At 45.7% G+C, this 23,474-nt stretch overlaps 2 protein-coding genes across 2 annotated transcripts in view; both read right to left on the bottom strand.

Annotated features, from left to right (window-relative positions):
* Positions 1-23,474, bottom strand: part of NSD1 (nuclear receptor binding SET domain protein 1) — a 274,149-nt gene that overhangs the window by 68,286 nt on the left and 182,389 nt on the right. The gene's annotated exons all lie outside the window — the stretch shown is intronic.
* Positions 1,961-23,111, bottom strand: DDX41 (DEAD-box helicase 41). Its single transcript, XM_075274997.1, has 17 exons — positions 23,030-23,111; positions 16,892-16,981; positions 16,209-16,368; positions 15,344-15,418; positions 15,046-15,106; positions 13,565-13,701; positions 12,476-12,548; positions 12,059-12,212; positions 10,606-10,742; positions 10,116-10,278; positions 9,143-9,274; positions 8,557-8,628; positions 8,158-8,254; positions 6,000-6,149; positions 3,062-3,133; positions 2,868-2,978; positions 1,961-2,485 (listed from the first exon to the last, which is right to left on the bottom strand). Exons 1-17 carry the CDS (start codon positions 23,045-23,047, stop codon positions 2,349-2,351), a joined length of 1,839 nt encoding a protein of 612 aa, XP_075131098.1. The 5' UTR covers positions 23,048-23,111; the 3' UTR covers positions 1,961-2,348.

The following is a 23,474-nucleotide window of genomic DNA, read 5'->3' as shown; positions in this document are numbered from 1 at the left end:
TTACTGGCACCCTCACCTTAATATTTGGTTATACACCCTTCGAAAAACAATTACTGAAATCAGTCGCTTTTTATAACCATCAGAACACTTCTTACACCTCGCAACTGGAATTTTAGACCTGTCTTCTGTGCAAACCACAAAAAGGTGCGGTTTTTGTATCACGTGAATAGGTCATCAATATGAAGATCGATTTGGGGTTGGAAAACCCCTTTAATTCTAAAGATTAGTGAAACAGAATGAGAAATGGATTTCCAGGTTTAGGAAAAGGGTCTTTTTGCTCACAGACAATTCCACTGGACCGCTGGCTGTGTCTGGTATGGCCGAGCAGCTTCATTCAGGTGAATGGGACAGGAATTTAATTCCAGCCATTGCCTAAGTGATGGAAAAGCAGATTTCGGAGACCCCCTTTAATAAATAAGCTTTATAGCAATAAAGTTGGAGCCATCATGGAGAACAAGCAATAAAACAATCTTTATGGCTTCTTATAGCAGCGGTTCCTCCCTTACCAGTATAAACATCACACCCGCCCTAGACAAAGAAAGCGGAGCAGATGCTTAACAGGCTGTAGCCAATAGTAATTCAATATTAAAGCATTTTTATATAATAATTAGAGATGAGCGAACACTATTCGACACTGTTTCGAATAGCACACACCCATAGGAAGGAATGGACGCAGCTGGCATGCAGGGGATTAAGTGGCCGGCTGCCGGCAAAGTCTGCGTGCAGGCCGCTTCCATTCATTCCTATGGGTGCGTGCTATTCGAAAGAGCCGTTTCGAATAGTGTTTGCTCATCTCTAATAATAATCACAAAACCCCCCCAATTTTTTCTGCTGTGAAAACTGACTGTCATTGTAGTGAACCGGGTGTTACACCAGCAAAAACTGCACAATTAAAAGAGCGCCCCAAATCACAGCTCACAACGTCAATCCAGGGAATATTTGCACGTTGCAGATCTGTTGCAAACATTTCTATCATTGTCCTATTCATTTGAATAGGGGCACCCAAAAAACGGAAACCCAACCCACTTAAAAAGTTACCTGTGGAGACCTGCGGACCCCATATACTATAATGGGGTCCCAATGTGGACGTGCCCTAAGGCTACATGCACATGACCGTAGTGGGTTCGCTGTTCACAAATACTGATCAGAAATCTGCAACAAAAAACCCAAAACATATCAGTATGTCATCTGCAATATGACTTGTACAGATCCATTTACACTTGACTGTGCCGTAAATGCAGACAAATACAAGGCATGCTTCATAATTTGCAGACCCCTACAACAGCCTGGGCATCTGTACACGCCCATAGAATGTAGGGATCTGTACTTTTATCTGCAATTTCAGATAAAATGATGGTTGTCTATATGGGGCCTAAGAGGAGTACTTTGGGGTCAGATTCCCATTAAGACCCAAATTTTGTTTGGCATTGTAGGGGTGACTAGACAGGAAGGAATAACTCAGTGTTCATGTGGTCAGATAAACAATGAACACGGAATATTCAAAGAAATGTTGTACATATACACTTAACACCTTAAAGGGATCCTATCATTGGATACCCCTTTTTTTTTTTTTAACTAACAGATAGGAATAGCCTTGTGGCCGCTGGCATGCGCCTTCGGCTCTGCCCTAGGCCTAGAAGATTGAAACCCATTTAAAGGTAGGAGAAGAATAGCCTTACTTAAGGCTATTCCTACGCGTTAGGATCCCTTTAATGCAGCTGCACAGAAATATCCCAATCCCGACTGTTTTTAACCAGTGATATCTCTGGAAATTCCATGTTGCGGAAAAGCAAATGGCTCTCCCACCCCCCTCATTTACTCTTCATATTAGAAAGCTTCTGTGCCGTATACCATGAGAGGTGGTGAACAGGTCTCAATAGAGAAGCAAAAGAAAGACTGAAATAAATGCAGGATTTTACAGAAAGGAGACAACATTTATTAAGGACACAAATAACGGCACAAAAAATAAAAAGTTGTCTGAAAGTTTAAAGAAGTCCTTATGATAGGCCCCAAATATCTGATTGGTAGTCAATAATTCTTGATCACTCTGAAGTGTTGGATGACAAGTTGCCATATTGTCCCCCAACCCCGATTCAGCTTTATAGCTGGCATTCATCCATTCTTGGCTGGAGATGGGTCGAAATTACAGATACAAGCCGTCCGTTACCTACTGATATTGCCGGTTTGGGGAGAATTATTCATTTTATTGTTTCTTGATGTGGATAGGTTTTTCTGAAATACTCTGCCACGCTGTGGTAGAGGTAAAGGGTAACCATAGAACATACAAATCTCTTATTTTTTCCTCTACAAGCAGAGAACAACAGTCCGGACAGATCCAAGATCTTGCCTTAAAAGTCCATGGAGCTGGTGGCCAGATAGTCTTTCCTTCCAATGGTGCTGACTTGTTTGGTCTGCATCGCCTCCAACTTGGGGCAGTCTGTGATACGATGGCCCAGACCTCCACAAAAGGCGCAGCCGCGTTCATCTAATAACAGAGAAAGCAAAGTTAAAATCCGGCCTGGATAAATTTTATGGAACACAAAGAGGGTCCTGACCGTGAAACCGGGGTCATGGCTGCAGAAACCAATAACCCTTTAAAACCTAAGTGAGTGCATTTTGGGTTTTCCCGAGAAGGCACCACATTTCATACCACGTTCACATGTTTTAGGGCACCACCCTATATCACAATGAGCTTACATCTTAAGGGCGCTCATTAAGATGACTCAGTTACAAACCATAATCTCTAAAATAGTCATTTCAGAGCAAACGATAAGCCCTTCTCCCTTGTGGGAAAATCCTCAAACAATGAGTTCCGAGTAGACGCAGTCATCTCAGGATACGACGGGGAGCGGTTCTGTATTACTCACCTCCGATGTCCAGCATGGTCTCGTCGCTGTTATTAAGCACCTGCAGGACGGGGGGCACTCGCTGCTTGGCCTCCATAAGTAGAGCTTTCAGGTCCATCAGTACGGATTCATCTATGAGAGAAGAGAAGTCAGTGATAAAGTTGGACAGCAAAGGGTTACAGTATTGTCCGCACCGTAACCGCAAGGACACTCACCGCAGGCCTTGTTAATGAAAGTGGTGGCAATTCCTGTGTTCCCCGATCGTCCTGTACGTCCTATTCTGTGAACTGCATATAGAAAGCGGAGGGTGAAATGGGATGCAATGCCACGGACACGCTGATCTGTCGCACATTGTATACATTGAACGATCCAGCCAACCAACATGGACATTTCACTGGTGGTACTGAAGTCCCTACATCGATTGGTCTAGTACAGTACCAAATATTCTGAACTCAGTCTCAAGTTACAAGGTCTTGAATTAACCAGAGTCATTCTGGACCACATTTATATGACGTGGAACCGGAGGGGACACTTGTATTAAAAAAAATAATAATAAGACACTGAGCATCTTCGGAGCAGAAAGTTATTAACCCCTTCCCGCCGATGGCATTTTTTGATTTTCGTTTTTGACTCCCCTCCTTCTAAACCCCATAACTTTTTTATTTCTCCGCTCCCAGAGCCATATGAGGTCTTAATTTTTGCGGGACAAATTTTTCTTCATGATGCCACCATTAATTATTCTATATAATATACTGGGAAGCAGGAAAAAAATTCAGAATGGGGTGGATTTGAAGAAAAAATGCATTTCTGCGACTTTCTGACGGGCTTTGGTTTTACGGCGTTCACTGTGCAGCCAAAATGACATGTCCCCTGTATTCCATGTTTCGGTACGATTCCAGGGATACCAAATTTATATGGTTTTATTTACATTTTGACCCCTAAAAAAAAATTCCAAAACTGTTTAAAAATTTTTTTTCTAAAAGTCGCCATATTCCGGCGGCCGTAACTTTTTTATACGTGAGTGTACGGGGATGCATAGGGCGTCTTTTTTTGCGGGGCCGGGTGTACTAAAAAGTAACGATAAGTAACGTTCTACCATTTTCGGGAAATGTTATTGCTTTGATCACTTTTTATTCAAATTTTTATCGGAATCAAAACAGTGAAAAAACGGCGGTTTGGCACTTTTGACTATTTTTCCCGCTACGGCGTTTACCGAACAGGAAAAAAATATTTTTATAGATTTGTAGAGCGGGCGATTTCGGACGCGGGGATACCTAACATGTATATGTTTCACAGTTTTTAACTACTTTTATATGTGTTCTAGGGAAAGGGGGTGGATTTTAACTTTTAATACTTTTTATATTTTTTTTAACTTTTTTTTTTTTTTTTTTTTTTTGCATTTATTAGACCCCCTAGGGGTGTTGAACCCCAGGGGGTCTGATCACTAATGCAATGCATTACAATGCTAATGCATTGCAAAAAAGCATCCTTTCTTTTGCAGGCTGCCTAAACCAGCCTGTAAAAGAGAAGATTTGCAGACAAGCCTGGGAGCCTGTACAAGGCTCCCGGCTGTCATGGCAACGGGACGTTGGCCCTGGAGCATGCTCCAGGAGCCGGCGATCCCGGGCAAAATGGCGGCGCCCTTGCGCCGCCGGGAAAATGGCGCCTCCGGCGCCTTTCACCGCGGCGCCGGAGGGGTTAATGCCTCCGATCGGTCCAGGGACCGATCGGAGGCATTAGAGCCGGTTGTCTACTGCTTAAAGCAGTAGACACCCGGCGGCTATGGCGGCCGCCCGGATCCCGGGCGGTCGCCATAGTTACAGACCCGACATGCGCCGTACTATTACTAGTAATAATACGGCGCATGTCAGGAAGGGGTTAAAGGGGATGTCTCATGAAGTAAAGTGAAAAGGACATTGCTCATGCTCCATGAAGGTCAGCGCCCCCATTCACATCAATAGGAGCACTGGAGATAACTGAAGTACAGCACTCGGCTATTTCAGGCAGTGTCATTGAAGTAAATGGCAGCGTCGACAATCACAAGTCTTGTCCACATTCAGTCAGGAGGAAGGTGAGACAACCCCTTTAAATTTGTGGTGTTGTCCATGCTCCTCTGCATACAAAAGACTGAAAAATCGTAAATTACCGTATATACTCGAGTATAAGCTGACCCGAATATAAGCCGAGGCCCCTAATTTTAACACAAAAAACTGGGAAAACTTATTGACTCGAGTATAAGCCGAGGGGGGAAATGCAGCAGCTACTGGAAAATTTCAAAAATTAAAATGGCCAGAGTTTTTGGGTGCAGTAGTTGCTGGGGAAGGGGAGGGGGTGTTTTGGTTGTCTGTCTGCCCCTTCCCTGAGCTTGAGGACTGTTTTTTTCCACCACTTGGAATTCAGCCTGGCTGACTATAGGGGATCTGCAGTGCTCCTATTAACCCCTTCCCGACAGAACAGGAGCACTGCAGATCCCCTATATTCAGTAGACCGGGCACTGTCAGACACAGGGATACCTAATGTGTATGTGTGTCACAGTCATTTTCTACTTTTATATGTATTCTAGGGAAAGGAGGGATTTACAACTTCTATTGGGCAGGACGGTGGCTCAGTGGTTAGCACTGCAGCCTTGTAGCGCTGGAGACCTGGGTTCAAATCCTGCCAAGGACAACATCGGCAAGGAGTTTGTATGTTCTCCCCATATTTGCATGGGTTTCCTCGCACATTTCAAAGACACACTGATAGGGAATATAGATTGTGAGCCCTATATGGGACAGTAACAGTCAATGTCTATAAAGCGCTGCGGAATATGATGGCGCTTTAAAAATAAGCGTAATAAATAATATTTTATTTTTTTTTATAATATTTTTTAAAGTTTTTTTTTTTCTTTTTCACTATCTTACAGGAGATTCTATACATTACTAGTCATAGCGCGCCCCCCCCCTCCCAAATATTTATTTTTTGCTTGAATCGAGTATAAGCCGAGGGGGGCTTTTTCAGCACAAAAACTGTGCTTAAAAATTCGGCTTATACTCGAGTATATAATTGTTATTGCCATAAAACTAGTGTGCAAGTAATAAATGACCTTACTAGACTGTGCAAAGACAACGATTCCTTTACACTTGGATCAGTGAACATTATATGCAGAAAACTCACCGTAGTTCTCGATCTCCTCGGGCATATCGTAGTTGATCACATGTTGGATCGCGGGGAAGTCTAAACCTTTGGAAGCCACGTCTGTAGCGACCAGGACATCTTTCTTCTCTTCCCGGAATGCCTCAATAGCTTTGGTTCGCTCCTCCTGATCTAGAAAAGAAGAAAACAAACATACAACTAACTCCTCAAGAAGTGGCTTGTAAGGAACCGCCAGGGGATTGTGGTCTTCAGCTTTGGTCCTGAAATGGCCATTTTTTGTTCACTTGGACTACAGCCTCAAAATGATGAAATTTCCCCTGAATATGTTTTTGATGAGAACTGTCATTTCTGGTGGAAGTCACTTTTTTATAGTTCCTTATGAGGAGTTGTATGTCTTAGTCCTTGTAATGTTCATGGATGCTCAGCTATCTTCTCTAGCGATCCATATACGAAATGTGTCGCCAATGTAACAAAGGCAAATTCATGGTTATAGGTTCTCAGATGGTTGTCCATCCATTACTTTGCATAGTGTCATGCTCAATAAGGACCCACAGCGGCTCCATATTTGCTGCAGGTAGATGCAACAAAATGAACAAACTTAGCAGTCAAAGTAAAGGGGAGAATCTGTGCAAGTAGATCTGCAGGAAGATCCCGGTCATTATTCCATGAACATGGGAGATATCAACTATCTGGATGGTTCTGCATGGGCAGAAAGGTCATAGGGCTGGGTGATGAATCTGAAAATAACAAACCAAGCATCAACCAGGATAACCGACGCGATTTTGTTCACAATATTTGCAATTTCGATTGGACCAAACATGTCCGAACCGAAGCGGTCATTATACTGTGAGGTCTCTTCGGTGGAGGGAGGTGAGCAAACATAATAAAAAAAACAGTGTTCCTCACTTCTGCTGCACAACTCTCTGCTGTCTATGGCGCTTCTGGATCATGTCAGGGACAGGCCGACTTCATGTGATGTTGCGATGCTTACGTTTAGGAGTCACACCACATGACACTGGCGCCTCCAGAGACTGGTTGTTTTTCGTTTCCTCACCTCCTCTGGCCCTCCGCTTATTATACTCTGGGCTCTGAAGACACCACACCGTATAATACTAGTTTCGGATCAGCAGTGTTCGGTCCAAACCAAAACCGCTGGGCAAACCTCACAATACGAACCTTGTGTAGTTCGCCCAACACTTAATCTCCTGTGCAGTGATGTCCATCATCAGGTCTTTTTGCAGGGTAACTCAGTAGACTTTCAATGTACTTGTCAAGGCTTAGACTTCTGCAAGGACTTCATTCCCATGTTTATTTTTTTCCCAGCGACTGCGGATCTCCTTCACGTTGCTGCATTTTCTGGGTTTTATCGATGTAAAAAGTCCATGTTTTTATAAAGTACAACCATCTTTGCGTGTAGGAAGAGAGACCGACAACACAGGTCTGCAGATGAGTCACTTATAGACACAGCTCTGTCTTGGCCTGCGCAGACTTTGAAGTCTAGAAGTGTTAATTCCTGGAGACACCAAATCCTTTCTCTGCTGCTTTTAATTAATTTCCTAATTTAATTAAACATCCTGTATATAAATCTCCCTAAAGCCGCTATTACACATGTGAATGAGCCACCAATACCCCGGATAATTACCGTTGCTTCAAGTGACACCAAGTCACAGGGGCAGTACAATATTGAGCTGTAAAGCGGAGGTGGTACATGAAGTTTCACCGCATATGCCTACTAGAGCCCTAACCAGGCCATTTTATCCCAAATTTTTGACCAATGTACATATTTATATGAACAATTTACTTGCTGTTACCCATTAGTTGGAAGCATTTAGAATCGGGTCTGCTTAAAAATAAGGTAGAACAGAGGTTGTCCCCAAAAATCATTCACTTTATACACTGCCCCATATTTTTTTGCAATTGGTAGCTTGATTTTTGCCAAGATGGGAAGGATTCCCAGGAATAGCCACAACCTCTATTGCACCGTAGACCTTGATCTCCTTGTAGATGTTACACACTATATTGTATGGTTTGATAATTCCTTGTCCTTTCCTTCTACAGGTCATACGGGGCATTTTCATTTTGGACTCTGCTGTCTGGACTCTTTGTATTGTGCACCATGTTGTTCCATTTTTAATAAAATGAGATTTAAAATTTAAATAAATAGATATATTTTGCTCACCTTTCCCTCCATGTATGGCTACCGCCTCCACTCCCTTTAACAGAAGATACTCGTGTATGGCGTCTACATCTGCTTTCTTCTCTGCAAAGATCAGCACCTGACGCAAAATGGAAAACAGCACAACAATGAAGGCGAGGATGGACGCTCTAGTTAATGGGCTGACACCACACATGCAATTGCTTAAAAGGTGCATAAAATATGGCGGGTGTTCTCTAAAGACAATTATAGACAGTGGAATCTCTTGGACTGTTTTTTCGGTGAGCTATTCTCTCAAGTGTTCACAGAGAAGCTCCATATTCATTAGGTCAAGGCTCAAAGGACCAGAAGGAGACTATGTACAGGACTAAATATTGAGAATAGAGACCCGAGACAGCAGAAGAAGCCTGAAGAGTTACTCACAGGAGGCGGCGTCTTCTGCAGACACTCCAGTAAATAAACCATCTTGGCCTCCTCCTTAACATATTCTACTTCCTGAAGAGGACAAAAGAAAGACCGTCAGTGACAAAGTGACAACCATTTTTATTCCGAGGGAATACAACTTGACTGAACATATTAGCATCTACTAGGACCTCATACACATGGCGGATCCTTCTAGAAGAGGCTGCAGAGAGGCACCCCGAATCCCAGGGGCTTTGTACTAAGTCATAAGTGGCTTCACCTACTATAGGATGAAGTTACCGGACGGAGCCCAATTATCTTTCAGCCTGACTGATACGCAATAGATCAGAAAAGCCTAGGCATGGTTTAAATTCACCCCTTTAAAGAGGTCTGTCCTGGTGATACAATCCCTTTACCGTATATACTCGAGTAGAAGCCGAATTTTTCAGCACAGTTTTTGTGCTGAAAAAGCCCCCCTCGGCTTATACTCGAGTCAATAGGTTTTCCCAGTTCTTGGTGGTAAAATTAGGGGCCTCGGCTTATATTCGGGTCGGCTTATACTCGAGTATATATGGTACTTCATAGTAAGCGCTCATAACTCTCTCACCTGTATAACATCTAAGCTGGCCGCGCCGGCTCGCCCAACGTTGATAGTTATTGGTTTCACTAGAGCACTTTTAGCAAAGTTCTGGATCTTCTTGGGCATGGTGGCACTGAAAAGTAGCGTTTGTCGCTGACCCTATAGATAAACATAAAAAAGCAACCCGTATAAATGCATTTCACAAAAACGTGTTCTAGTTACCAGACAATTTTAGGGCAGTAACTAATCCACACACAGTAAGATGGCTCAGATTAACTCATCACCATAAGGCAGGAAAAATCTTCCGAAACAAATTGTTAAAGAGGAACTTTCATGTCCTCGGGCACATGCGGTTTTATATACTCGTTATGTGCCCAGGGGCAGGAGATATTGGTGCCGTTACCGATGTCTACCCACTGTCAGAAGGGTGTTCCTGTTAGTATAGCTGGGCTGTGAAGAACACCCCCCCACACACACACGACCGTACCGTGTGTAGTTCTGTACTGTCAGAGGGGGCGTTCCTTACTGCCCAGCCATGACACTAGCTCAGCCCCTCCTGACTGTACTCGTTCATAGACTAGTACTGGGGAGTGGGCGGGGCTTTCTTCACAGCTTAGTGTTATGGCTGGGCAGTAAGGAACGCCCCCTCTGACAGTACAGGGCTACACACAGTAGTGTCAGGAGGAGTGTTCCTCACAGCCCAGCTAGACTGTCAGGAACACCCTTCTGACAGTGGGTAGACATAGGTAACGGCACCGATATCTCCAGCCATGGGGCATGTAATGGGAAAACCAACATTGCGTTGAATTAAGTGCACTGTTGGATTTCTAGCAGTATATAAAACCGCACGTGCCTGATGTCCTCTTTAAGTTTGTGTGTATGATAAGAATATGCTCAATGAGGATATGAAAAAATATTGGAAATATGGCTCCAACATAGTCAGAGGCTCAGGGCACAAAAGGTAATGAAAACACGACTAATATTCAGTGAAGAAATATACCTTAAAATAGGAAAATATTGTCCTAATGTCCTCTTCAAAGCCCATGTCAATCATACGATCAGCTTCGTCCAAGGCCAGATACCTGCAGATGTCCAGGCTCACCATCTTTTTCTGAAGCAGGTCCATAAGTCGTCCTGGGGTGGCCACCATCATATGTACACCCCTGTAGGAAAAAAAATAAATAAAAAAAATCTCTTGTATACATGGATAGTAATACACAAACCAGTAAGTGCAAAATATAAAAAAGACAGATATATCAGTAAGTTTAGCAAATGGAGGACAAAATAAACCTTCCATTATGTGCAGAATAGATGACATCTGTCCAGTCCTTTTATATATTATTGGGCAAGAGCTATTAGACAGAGGTGATTGACAAGTGCAGACGTCTCACCCACAAGTCTCTAAGTAGACGGCCATTGTGAGCGGGCTATTAAAGGATTAGATATTGCAATACTATGAAGCAAAGGTAAGGATAGAGAGCAGAACTTACTGTTTGATGGTTTCCATCTGCTCCTTGACAGACATGCCGCCAATGCACAGCGCTGTACGTAAGGTCGGAAAGTTATCTTCTTGCAGCAGGCGGCAGTAATACTCGATGATGCTGTGTGTCTGGCGGGCCAGTTCTCTCTATAAGAGCAAATCAATCATTATCAGTGCTGAGGAGATAAATTGTGCTACTTGACGCAGCGTCTGGACTCCGTTATCAGGTTTCCGTCTTCTGCATGCAGAAAACGGAAACTTGTCATGCCAAGTCCGGCCGTGAGCGCCGGTGAGCGTTTTGAGCTCTGCGTGGCGAAACCGTTTTTTTTTTTGTTTGTTTGTTTTTCAAACCGTACAGAGTACTGCATGTCCAACTCTGTGTCACCAGCGCTAACGGTCAGACACTTTTCAATCCCATTCAAATGAAAGGGTTTGAAAAGATGCCCTGTTTTGTGCAGGAAACTGAAACCTGCAGAATGGAGACCGGGCGCAGATGTGAACGAGCCCTGACGCAGAAACCTGTTTGCAGGTGGATCCTGATCAAAGGAAACTGAATGTCAATGACCATTTTGGGCACTGAAGCTTTTTAGGCTTATCGTAGCAAACATAATCCTTCCTTCTAATTTGAATATTATTAAATTATAATTATTATTATATGATAAATAAATATAATATATTATATATAATAAATATATATAAATAATAATAATAAATAATAATATAATATATAAATAAATATAAATAAATAAATAATAAAAAAGGCTAAACAGATTTGAATGAAATTCAGCACACAGCTAGATTGTAACCTCTCTTAAAACATAGGCTACTTTTTATCCCGGTAAATGGCATGGCTTCATGACCAGTAGGAACGAATTTATATTCATACTAGACTAAAAGGACCCTCGATGACGTCATCAAAGGTCCTTGAGCCGTCTAAGATCGGATCATGCTATTTTGTGGGCGGAGCTGTGTAGTATTGAAGCTGCTGGAACGGTGTCTAAAGCAAGGTGACGAGAGAACATGCAGGCTGTGTGTGGGCAAGAGGGGTATATGGGGTGTAGACTTTGTGTGAGTCAGAGGGGAAAATGTGGGGTTCAGGCTCTAATGGGGGGTGAGAACTGTGCCAAATCTCATCAAAATCCGTTCAGCTGTCTATAACACACAAGCTGCTCAGACACTGACATAACAAAACCCCTTTCATCGAAATTGCTAGATGTAGCAGAGCTTAGGCAGAGATGTAGCACAGCTGGGTATGCTGTTCATATGCAGAGATGTAGCAGAGCCGAAATGCCAGAGCAGGCGGAACAGCGACAGCAGCAATTGGCTAATTATAAGCGGATCATCGACAACAACATGCAGATGAAGTCGCGGGCAGAGTCTAGTTCATTTATAATTCCCTACTACCAGCCACTTAGCAGAACAGATGACACGTAATAAGGAGAGCACATACTGATGATACATACCGATGGGCAAATAATGAGTCCGTACGGTCCTTCCCTCTTGGTAAAAGGCAATCGCTTTTCTTGTTCCAAGCAGAACATAATAACAGGTAGTGTAAAAACCAAGGTCTTCCCAGAGCCTGTAAAAGCGATGCCGATCATATCCCTCCCAGAAAGGCTGCAAGGAAAGAGACCAAATATTAAATGGATTTCTACATAATCGCACATTTCCTCTTTTCACTCACAATAATAGTCAGGGCATGTTCAGTGATTTTACCCAAGATATAGCAGACCCGTTTTGCAATCTGAAGTACCGGGAATCCGCAGCTATAATCAGTATGTGGTCACCTGCCGCAGTTCTGGCGCAGACACGTCACTCACGGACATAGATTTTAGATGGACACAGCACAACTGGAGAAAATGGAAACCTTCACTACTCACATTGTCGGAATCCCTTGAATCTGGATGGGGGTAGGATGCAAAATTCCCTTTTTCTTCAGGCCTCGCAGAACAGCTGCCAAGAAATATGGAAACGTTAAATTGTATTTTTAGTCATTTTAAGACATTTTTATCATGTCGGCCAGGACCATTGTGACAGTCAGGCGTTATAACCAAGAAGTCTCACGGGAGAACAAAAAGTCTGCATTGCAACGCTCCCAGAAAGCGATTCTACAGACCCTACAATATTTCGGCAAAAGCCTCTCGAGAAAGTGACCCAATTCAATTCTGGATGGAAATACAGGGCTTTACAAGATGGGATAAGCGGGGAGGGGATGGAGGGGGGTATACATGGACCCTTGTTGACTATATCTTAAATAGCAATATACTACAATTATAACACATACTGTATATACTCGAGTATAAGCCGACCCCCCTAATTTTACCACAAAAAACTGGGAAAACTTATTGACTCGAGTATAAGCCGAGGGGGGGAAATGCAGCAACTACTGGAAAATTTCAAAAATGAAAATGGTCGGAGTTTTTGGGTGCAGTAGATGGTGGGGAAGGGGAGGGGGTGTTTGGTTGTCTGTCTGCCCCTTCCCTGAGCTTGAGGACTGGGTTTTTTTTCCCCCACTTGGAATTCAGCCTGGCTGAATATAGGGGATCTGCAGTGCTCCTATTAACCCCTTCCCGACAGAATAGGCGCACTGCAGATCCCCTATATTCAGTAGACCAGACACTGTCAGACACAGGGAGACCTAATGTGTATGTGTTTCACAGTCATTTCCTACTTTTGTATGTATTCTAGGGAAAGGAGGGATTTACAACTTTTATTTTTTGCACTATTTTATGGGAGATTCTATACATTAATATTGTGGCTGATCATAGACACCCCCTCCTAAAAGAAAAAAAAACATTTTTTTTTCTTTGCTGACTCAAGTATAAGCCGAGGGGGGCTTTTTCAGCACAAAAACTGTGCTGAAAAATTCGGCTTATACTCGAGTATATATGGTATTATAATACAGGTTCAACAGTATAAATTACATGAATATCATAACGGTCTGGAAATAGTATAAAGCAAAGACTCACCTGCTGGAAACTTCATCTCCTTGAAGCTCTTTATGGGGGGAGGGATTCCATCTCCTTCCACCAAAATGTGGTATTTCCGTCTGACACGTTCGTGCCGCGCTTGTGACATCCCGAGGATATGCCGCGGGGCTCTCCAACTAATAATGTAAGACTAAGGTCAGCAACTACAAACTAAAACATAGGCAGCATAGGAAAAGGATTGTTTGCCAACATTAACCACTTCAGGACCAGACACATTTTCATTTTTTGTACATGCAGAGGGCTATTTTTTCTTTCTTTTTTTGGTTTTATAAATCCGGGAAAATGTCTACTTTTCACTTTTTTTTTTTAATAACACAAAGTGCTACTAATAATAAAAATCACAGCCCTATGCACATGTGTAAAATGGTGGGAAGGGTCTATGCTGTGAAAAAGGTTAAACAATGACATTTTGGAGACCTGCCGCCACCACTCAGGGATGTTCAATAGTTTTTTGCAATATCTAATACAGTGAAACCCCAGTGTAGACTGCAGGTATCTAAAATTGCATTATTTCAATTTTTGGCTATACAGTATAAGGGATTCCGAGCTCTGTGTCAGCAAAAAAAACACTGACCCCATAATAATATCTTATAAAGTCAGTCAGCACACAAATTTGTATCTGTTCAGATTGATAAAATAATGAACCTGCTTGAACCCTAGGAAATGTGACTAGATTCTTTGGTAACAAAAGTTTACATGGCAACTACAGTCTTGACATATTATAGATTTTTTTCTGGAAAATAAAAGTAACAAAGCTGCAATAAAACTGCACAAAGTAGGGGTTTGTTTAACCTAAATTTTAAATTATGGGGATAACGTCCATCCTTAAGGAGAAACCACCTATTAGGTGTGTGGAGACTTATACAGCCATAGACGTTCCACTGCAAGGGAACATGGGAAGAATATGCAAATCTGTCTCCAAAGATGTAAACAGGGAGACAGTGCCTCTGTTATGCTGCCCTCTACAGGAAGCACCCTGAACATCATGCCTGACTTTCCCAGAAGCCTTTACTGCATAATGTGGTCTTTATACTAAGTCAATTTCTCAGCTACGGACGGCCGTTCGGTCTGGTTGGACCTAGTCAGCCCAGCGCAGAGAAAACTGACTTGGTAGAAGTGAGAGGCTGAGAGACCAGATTATGGGGATAATGTCACTCCTTATGGAGAGACCACCATGGAGGTGTGTGGAGACTTATACAGCCATAGTTGCTCCACTGTAAGGGATCATGGGAGGAATATGCAAATCTGTCTCACAAGATGTAAATGGAGAGACACTGCCTCTGTTATGCTGCCCTCTATAGGAACATTATGCCCGACTTTCCCAGATGCTTCCTATAGAGGGCAGCATAACAGAGGCACTGTCTTTCCATTTACATCTTGTGAGACAGATTTGCATATTCCTCCTAAATTTTAAAAACAAAACTGAAACGTTCAAAGATAAAAAGGAAACATTGCCTCACCTTGTCTTTATCGGGTCATCGTATGTGATGCCTTTCGCCATTTCTTTCACAGACATCAAAGCTTTATGGGAAGACAATGATACAGGTAAGGAATTGATGTGACTGCAATGGTCATCAAGCAGATATCAGCCATGTCCATCACGTCATAGACTAGATGTACAACATCATCTCTCAGGTTAGGCTGCATTGGTTACATTGTAATGTTGTGTTCTCCATGATGGAAGGCTCTAGATATGTATTATGGCCATGAGTGTGCACGTCACACTCTACATATTAGATAACCCGACAGGAATCTCACCTCTTCCCTCTGTCACACTCTCCAAGATCTTCTCTTCTTCTTTCAGCTGCTTCTCCTTTGCAGATTCTTTCCGAGCTGTCAAACACACACATTTGTGAATATCATTGGTACCTGCTGCCTCCCTCATTATTACAGATCAGACATTAAAAATGTTATGTGGGGTAAAATAAACCTAACCAGCGCATTTCCAGCACCACATATGGTTTTTTAATAACATATAAGCAGTACCCCTGGGTATTATCGTTGCACAGCACAGCGGGGTTTCAGAAGTCTGTACTTGCTGCTGTCCTTTGTGACTCCATTCTACAAAGTGTCTATAGAGTAGAGTGGAGCGGGTCATGTGACAAATTGGCGTGTCAGCAGAAGAACAAAACTTCTGGCCTCCCCCGATGTACTCTGCAAGTGCAATCATCAGGGGGGGTCAAAGGGATCTGGTTATGTATTAGTAGTAAAGCTTATCCAAGGTAGGGAATGCATTAATAAACGGCGTAGCGTCTCTCCATGCCTGATGTAGGATCAGCTAGGGTAACAAGATGCTGAATATTCTGCTATATGTAAGAGTGGAGTGGATATTACTCTCCTCGAAGTCCAAAATGGCATATAACATAGTCACCACTGCTTGATATCTGGCTGCTATGTAAGCAGATACATATAGATAAACAGCAGCCTATCCATCACTATTAGAAGGGCATGGAGAGGAGCGCCCCCTTATGGATACAGTAGTCTCGTAACAAGGTGTATGGTTTGATGCTTTTACTATGAGCCAAATAACACCATTTTTATTGTGCCATTTGGGCTAATAGCAGAGTAGTCTGTACAAGTAGTAAGTGCAGGCATGTTCCACCTTCAGCCTTCAGACACACACCTTCTGCCTTCTCCTTTAAGTGTTGATGCTGATCCAACAGACTGACATTAGATCGAGGGCCCAGAGGGATGTCGTCTTCGTCTCCCCGCTGCTCGCTGCCGCTGTCCTTCTGCTCTTCTTCCACCACACCTTTCTTACGCATCTGCAAACGCTTTTGGAGCTAAGAGCAAAAATAAGAAAAATGTTGCTGAAAGGAACCTGTGACAATGAAGACTAGAGATGAGCGAGTACTAATCAGATTAGCCGATCCGAACAGCACGCACCATAGAAATGAATGGATCCACCTGGTACTTCTGCTTAACCCCCCGCGTGCCGACTACGTCCATTCATTTCTATGCGAGCGTGCTGTTCGAATCGGCTGATCCGAACAGTACTCGCTCATCTCTAATGAAGACAACACCATACAAGTACGGTAGGAAGTTGCAGTAAGAACGTATGCTGAACCAATACTGCACTGCTGTGCGCACATTACTGTGGTGGTCAGACACCTACAGATCTTGAGGGACGCCATTGACTATAATGGGGTCTGCTGGGTATCCGTTATGGTACCCCTCATTTCTCAGGACGTTCTGTCACCCAATTTTAAACGGGCTCAGTGACGTTGGCTCCTAATGGCCCTGAGACAGATGCGAACATACCTGTAAATGGCTAGGACTAAAGAGAAATAAGAGCGAGTACGTTACCAGCTGCTGCCGGCGCTGCTTAAGGGGCACATAGGGCACATAGTCGTCGTCTTCTGACAATGCATCGTCTTCCTCCTCATCATGAGCGCGCTGGAATCAAACAGAATTTCAATAGATCACCATTACCACAAATAGTTAAAGGAGCGTTCCAATCCTATTGATAGTTTATGGAGTCAATGTAATGATCAGCAGGAATCCAATCTCAGTGGCTCCTACGGATGATGGCTTCTCTAAGCTAACGTGTCCCTTCCACGTCACATGTGAAAGAAAAAATAGGAGATAGATAGATACAGTGGCGTAACTACCGCGGAGGCAGCTGCCACAGGGCCCCGGACATTTTTTAATAGCCCGTTACTGAGCTGGAATTACTCCAGCCCGGTAACGGGCCCTATTTACTTACCAATCCTGGCTGGGCCGGGATCGGCAAGTGACACCGCGGGCCCCACAAACACTATCATTATACTCAGGGGTCTTTTCAGACCCTGAGTATAATGATCGGCGGCCCGGAGAGGTAAGAAACATAAAAAACACTGTTACTTACCTCTCCATGATCCGGGCCGGCCTCTTGCCTAGTTGTCTGATGTCTCTGACATCACATGAACCCGGCCTGCGTTCCGAATCATATGACGTCCGACGTCATAAAAGAAGGCTGACAGCGGAGGCCGACAGCGTATGGAGCCAGGGACAGGTAAGCAACAGTGTTTTTTTTTATGTTTTTATTCCCCCGGGTCTCCGATTATTATACTCTGGGGTCTGAAAAGACCCCAGAATATAATAATTGTTTCTGGGTGTCCACTATGGGACATAATACTGTGTGCAGGGGCCACTATGGGGGATAATACTGTGTGCAGGGGCCACTATGGGGGATAATACTGTGTGCAGGGGCCACTATGGGGGATAATACTGTGTGCAGGGGCCACTATGGGGGATAATACTGTGTGCAAGGGCCACTATGGGGGATAATACTGTGCGCAGGGGCCACTATGGGGGATAATACTGTGTGCAGGGGCCACTATGGAGCATAATACTGTGTGCAGGGGCCACTATGGGGGATAATACTGTGTGCAGGGGCCACTATGGGGGATAATACTGTGTGCAGGGCCACTATGGGGGATAATACTGTGTGCAGGGGCCACTATGGGGGATAATACTGTGTGCAGGGGCCACTATGGGGGATAATACTGTGTGCAGGGGCCACTATGGGACATAATACTGTGTGCAAGGGACACTATGGGACATAATACTGTGTGCAGGGGCAACTATGGGACATAATACTGTGTGCAGGGGCCACTATGGGGGATAATACTGTGTACAGGGGCCACTATGAGAAATAATACTGTGTGCAGGGGCCACTATGAGACATAATACTGTGTGCAGGGGCCACTATGGGGCATAATACTGTGTGCAGGGGCCACTATGGAGCATAATACTGTGTGCAGGGGCCACTATGGAGCATAATACTGTGTGCAGGGGCCACTATGGGGGATAATACTGTGTGCAGGGGCCACTATGGGGGATGATACTGTGTGCAGGGGACACTATGGGGGATAATACTGTGTGCAGGGGCCACTATGGAGCATAATACTGTGTGCAGGGGCCACTATGGGGGATAATACTGTGTGCAGGGGCCACTATGGGGGATAATACTGTGTGCAGGGGCCACTATGGGGGATAATACTGTGTGCAGGGGACACTATGGGGGATAATACTGTGTGCAGGGGCCACTATGGGGGATAATACTGTGTGCAGGGGCCACTATGGGGCATAATACTGTGTGCAGGGGCCACTATGGGGGATAATACTGTGTGCAGGGGCCACTATGGGGGATAATACTGTGTGCAGGGGCCACTATGGGGCATAATACTGTGTGCAGGGGCCACTATGGGGGATAATACTGTGTGCAGGGGCCACTATGGGGGATAATACTGTGTGCAGGGGCCACTATGGGACATAATACTGTGTGCAGGGGACACTATGGGACATAATACTGTGTGCAGGGGCCACTATGGAGCATAATACTGTGTGCAGGGGCCACTATGGGGGATAATACTGTGTGCAGGGGCCACTATGGGGGATGATACTGTGTGCAGGGGACACTATGGGGGATAATACTGTGTGCAGGGGCCACTATGGGGCATAATACAGTGTGCAGGGGCCACTATGGGGGATAATACTGTGTGCAGGGGACACTATGGGGGATAATACTGTGTGCAGGGGCCACTATGGGGGATAATACTGTGTGCAGGGGCCACTATGGGGCATAATACTGTGTGCAGGGCCCACTATGGGGCATAATACTGTGTGCAGGGGCCACTATGGGGCATAATACTGTGTGCAGGGGCCACTATGGGGCATAATACTGTGTGCAGGGGCCACTATGGGGGATAATACTGTGTGCAGGGGCCACTATGGGGGATAATACTGTGTGCAGGGGCCACTATGGGGGATAATACTGTGTGCAGGGGCCACTATGGAGCATAATACTGTGTGCAGGGGCCACTATGGGGGATAATACTGTGTGCAGGGGCCACTATGGGGATAATACTGTGTGCAGGGCCACTATGGGGGATAATACTGTGTGCAGGGGCCACTATGGAGCATAATACTGTGTGCAGGGGCCACTATGGGGGATAATACTGTGTGCAGGGGCCACTATGGGGCATAATACTGTGTGCAGGGGCCACTATGGGGGATAATACTGTGTGCAGGGGCCACTATGGGACATAATACTGTGTGCAGGGGACACTATGGGACATAATACTGTGTGCAGGGGCCACTATGGGACATAATACTGTGTGCAGGGGCCACTATGGGGGATAATACTGTGTACAGGGGCCACTATGAGAAATAATACTGTGTGCAGGGGCCACTATGAGACATAATACTGTGTGCAGGGGCCACTATGGGGGATAATACTGTATGCAGGGGCCACTATGGGGCATAATACTGTGTGCAGGGGCCACTATGGAGCATAATACTGTGTGCAGGGGCCACTATGGGGGATAATACTGTGTGCAGGGGCCACTATGGGGGATAATACTGTGTGCAGGGGCCACTATGGGGGATAATACTGTGTGCAGGGGACACTATGGGGGATAATACTGTGTGCAGGGGCCACTATGGGGCATAATACTGTGTGCAGGGGCCACTATGGGGGATAATACTGTGTGCAGGGGCCACTATGGGGGATAATACTGTGTGCAGGGGCCACTATGGGACATAATACTGTGTGCAGGGGACACTATGGGACATAATACTGTGTGCAGGGGCCACTATGGGACATAATACTGTGTGCAGGGGCCACTATGGGGGATAATACTGTGTACAGGGGCCACTATGAGAAATAATACTGTGTGCAGGGGCCACTATGAGACATAATACTGTGTGCAGGGGCCACTATGGGGGATAATACTGTATGCAGGGGCCACTATGGGGCATAATACTGTGTGCAGGGGCCACTATGGAGCATAATACTGTGTGCAGGGGCCACTATGGGGGATAATACTGTGTGCAGGGGCCACTATGGGGGATAATACTGTGTGCAGGGGACACTATGGGGGATAATACTGTGTGCAGGGGACACTATGGGGGATAATACTGTGTGCAGGGGCCACTATGGAGCATAATACTGTGTGCAGGGGCCACTATGGGGGATAATACTGTGTGCAGGGGCCACTATGGGGGATAATACTGTGTGCAGGGGCCACTATGGGGCATAATACTGTGTGCAGGGGCCACTATGGGGGATAATACTGTGTGCAGGGGCCACTATGGGGCATAATACTGTGTGCAGGGGCCACTATGAGGGATAATACTGTGTGCAGGGGCCACTATGGGACATAATACTGTGTGCAGGGGCCACTATGGGACATAATACTGTGTGCAGGGGCCACTATGGGACATAATACTGTGTGCAGGGGCCACTATGGGGGATAATACTGTGTACAGGGGCCACTATGAGAAATAATACTGTGTGCAGGGGCCACTATGAGACATAATACTGTGTGCAGGGGCCACTATGGGGGATAATACTGTATGCAGGGGCCACTATGGGGCATAATACTGTGTGCAGGGGCCACTATGGAGCATAATACTGTGTGCAGGGGTCACTATGGGGGATAATACTGTGTGCAGGGGCCACTATGGGGGATAATACTGTGTGCAGGGGCCACTATGGGGGATAATACTGTGTGCAGGGGCCACTATGAGACATAATACTGTGTGCAGGGGCCACTATGGGGGATAATACTGTATGCAGGGGCCACTATGGGGGATAATACTGTGTGCAGGGGCCACTATGGGGGATAATACTGTGTGCAGGGGCCACTATGGAGCATAATACTGTGTGCAGGGGCCACTATGGGACATAATACTGTGTGCAGGGGCCACTATGGGGCATAATACTGTGTGCAGGGGCCACTATGGGACATAATACTGTGTGCAGGGGCCACTATGGGACATAATACTGTGTGCAGGGGCCACTATGGGACATAATACTGTGTGCAGGGGCCACTATGGGACATAATACTGTGTGCAGGGGCCACTATGGGGGATAATACTGTGTGCAGGGGCCACTATGGGGGATAATACTGTGTGCAGGGGCCACTATGGGGGATAATACTGTGTGCAGGGGACACTATGGGGGATAATACTGTGTGCAGGGGCCACTATGGGGCATAATACTGTGTGCAGGGGCCACTATGGGGGATAATACTGTGTGCAGGGGCCACTATGGGGGATAATACTGTGTGCAGGGGCCACTATGGGGGATAATACTGTGTGCAGGGCCCACTATGGGGCATAATACTGTGTGCAGGGGCCACTATGGGGCATAATACTGTGTGCAGGGGCCACTATGGGGCATAATACTGTGTGCAGGGGCCACTATGGGGCATAATACTGTGTGCAGGGGCCACTATGGGGCATAATACTGTGTGCAGGGGCCACTATGGGGCATAATACTGTGTGCAGGGGCCACTATGGAGCATAATACTGTGTGCAGGGGCCACTATGGGGGATAATACTGTGTGCAGGGGCCACTATGGGGGATAATACTGTGTGCAGGGCCACTATGGGGGATAATACTGTGTGCAGGGGCCACTATGGAGCATAATACTGTGTGCAGGGGCCACTATGGGGGATAATACTGTGTGCAGGGGCCACTATGGGGCATAATACTGTGTGCAGGGGCCACTATGGGGGATAATACTGTGTGCAGGGGCCACTATGGGACATAATACTGTGTGCAGGGGACACTATGGGACATAATACTGTGTGCAGGGGCCACTATGGGACATAATACTGTGTGCAGGGGCCACTATGGGGGATAATACTGTGTACAGGGGCCACTATAAGAAATAATACTGTGTGCAGGGGCCACTATGGGGGATAATACTGTGTACAGGGGCCACTATGAGAAATAATACTGTGTGCAGGGGTCACTATGGGGGATAATACTGTGTGCAGGGGCCACTATGGGGCATAATACTGTGTGCAGGGGCCACTATGGGGGATAATACTGTGTGCAGGGGCCACTATGGGGCATAATACTGTGTGCAGGGGCCACTATGGGGGATAATACTGTGTGCAGGGGCCACTATGGGGTATAATACTGTGTGCAGGGGCCACTATGGGGGATAATACTGTGTGCAGGGGCCACTATGGGGTATAATACTGTGTGCAGGGGCCACTATGGGGTATAATACTGTGTGCAGGGGCCACTATGGGGTATAATACTGTGTACAGGGGCCACTATGGGGGATAATACTGTGTGCAGGGGCCACTATGGGGCATAATACTGTGTGCAGGGGCCACTATGGGGCATAATACTGTGTGCAGGGGCCACTAAGGGGGATAATACTGTGTGCAGGGGCCACTATGGGGGATAATACTGTGTACTGGGGCCACTAAGGGGGATAATACTGTGTGCAGGGGCCACTATGGGGGATAATACTGTGTGCAGGGGCCACTATGGGGGATAATACTGTGTACTGGGGCCACTATGGGGGATAATACTGTGTACTGGGGCCACTATGGGGGATAATAGCGGATAGCTATAGACAGATGATACATGATAGATAGATGACAGGCCAGCAGTCAGTCACACACATCACTAGGGTACATCCCGCTGTCTCTCACCTTCCTCTCTCCCTCCATACTACACAAGTTTAGTCGCTGTACAGACGAGGTTGTTACTAGAGTGGAGTTGTTCCTGGTAGGTGTGATGTCACCGGAAGGGGAGGGGCCTCTGTGAGGGGGCGGAGTTTCGCTGTCACAGCTCTGTGCTGCAGGGAGGAAGCCGGAGCCGAGCACTTGTAGATGGAGAACAGAAAGCAGAGAGGATTGTCTGGTGGTGATGGAGGGTGGAAGGGGAGAGACAGATAAGTATTGCATGGGACTGCATGTTGGATGAGGCTGAGGGAAGGAATGATATTTACATGGGACTGTATCCTGGAGGGTCTGGGGGATACTGCTAGCATCTAATAGAGAAGGACAGGAATCCTTGGTGTGCTTCTAAAGGGGGGCAGCTGGCATCTAAGTGGGCAGGGGTCCTTGGGGTGCAGCTGGCATCTAAGCTGGATGC

Source organism: Leptodactylus fuscus, chromosome 5 (genome assembly GCF_031893055.1).
Source record: "Leptodactylus fuscus isolate aLepFus1 chromosome 5, aLepFus1.hap2, whole genome shotgun sequence".
Classification (NCBI taxonomy): Eukaryota; Metazoa; Chordata; class Amphibia; order Anura; family Leptodactylidae; genus Leptodactylus; species Leptodactylus fuscus.
Note: the sequence above shows the minus strand (reverse complement) of the source record. Positions and strands in the feature narration are given on the sequence as shown.

Bases quoted from the DNA above. Each gene is read 5' to 3' on its own strand.
- DDX41 (XM_075274997.1), bottom strand. The intron at 8,255-8,556 runs GTGAGTAACTCT...ATTTTGCGTCAG, and splicing joins TGCAGAAGACGCCGCCTCCT to GTGCTGATCTTTGCAGAGAA. The intron at 3,134-5,999 runs GTGAGTTTTCTG...TTCTATATGCAG, and splicing joins CGAGGAGATCGAGAACTACG to TTCACAGAATAGGACGTACA.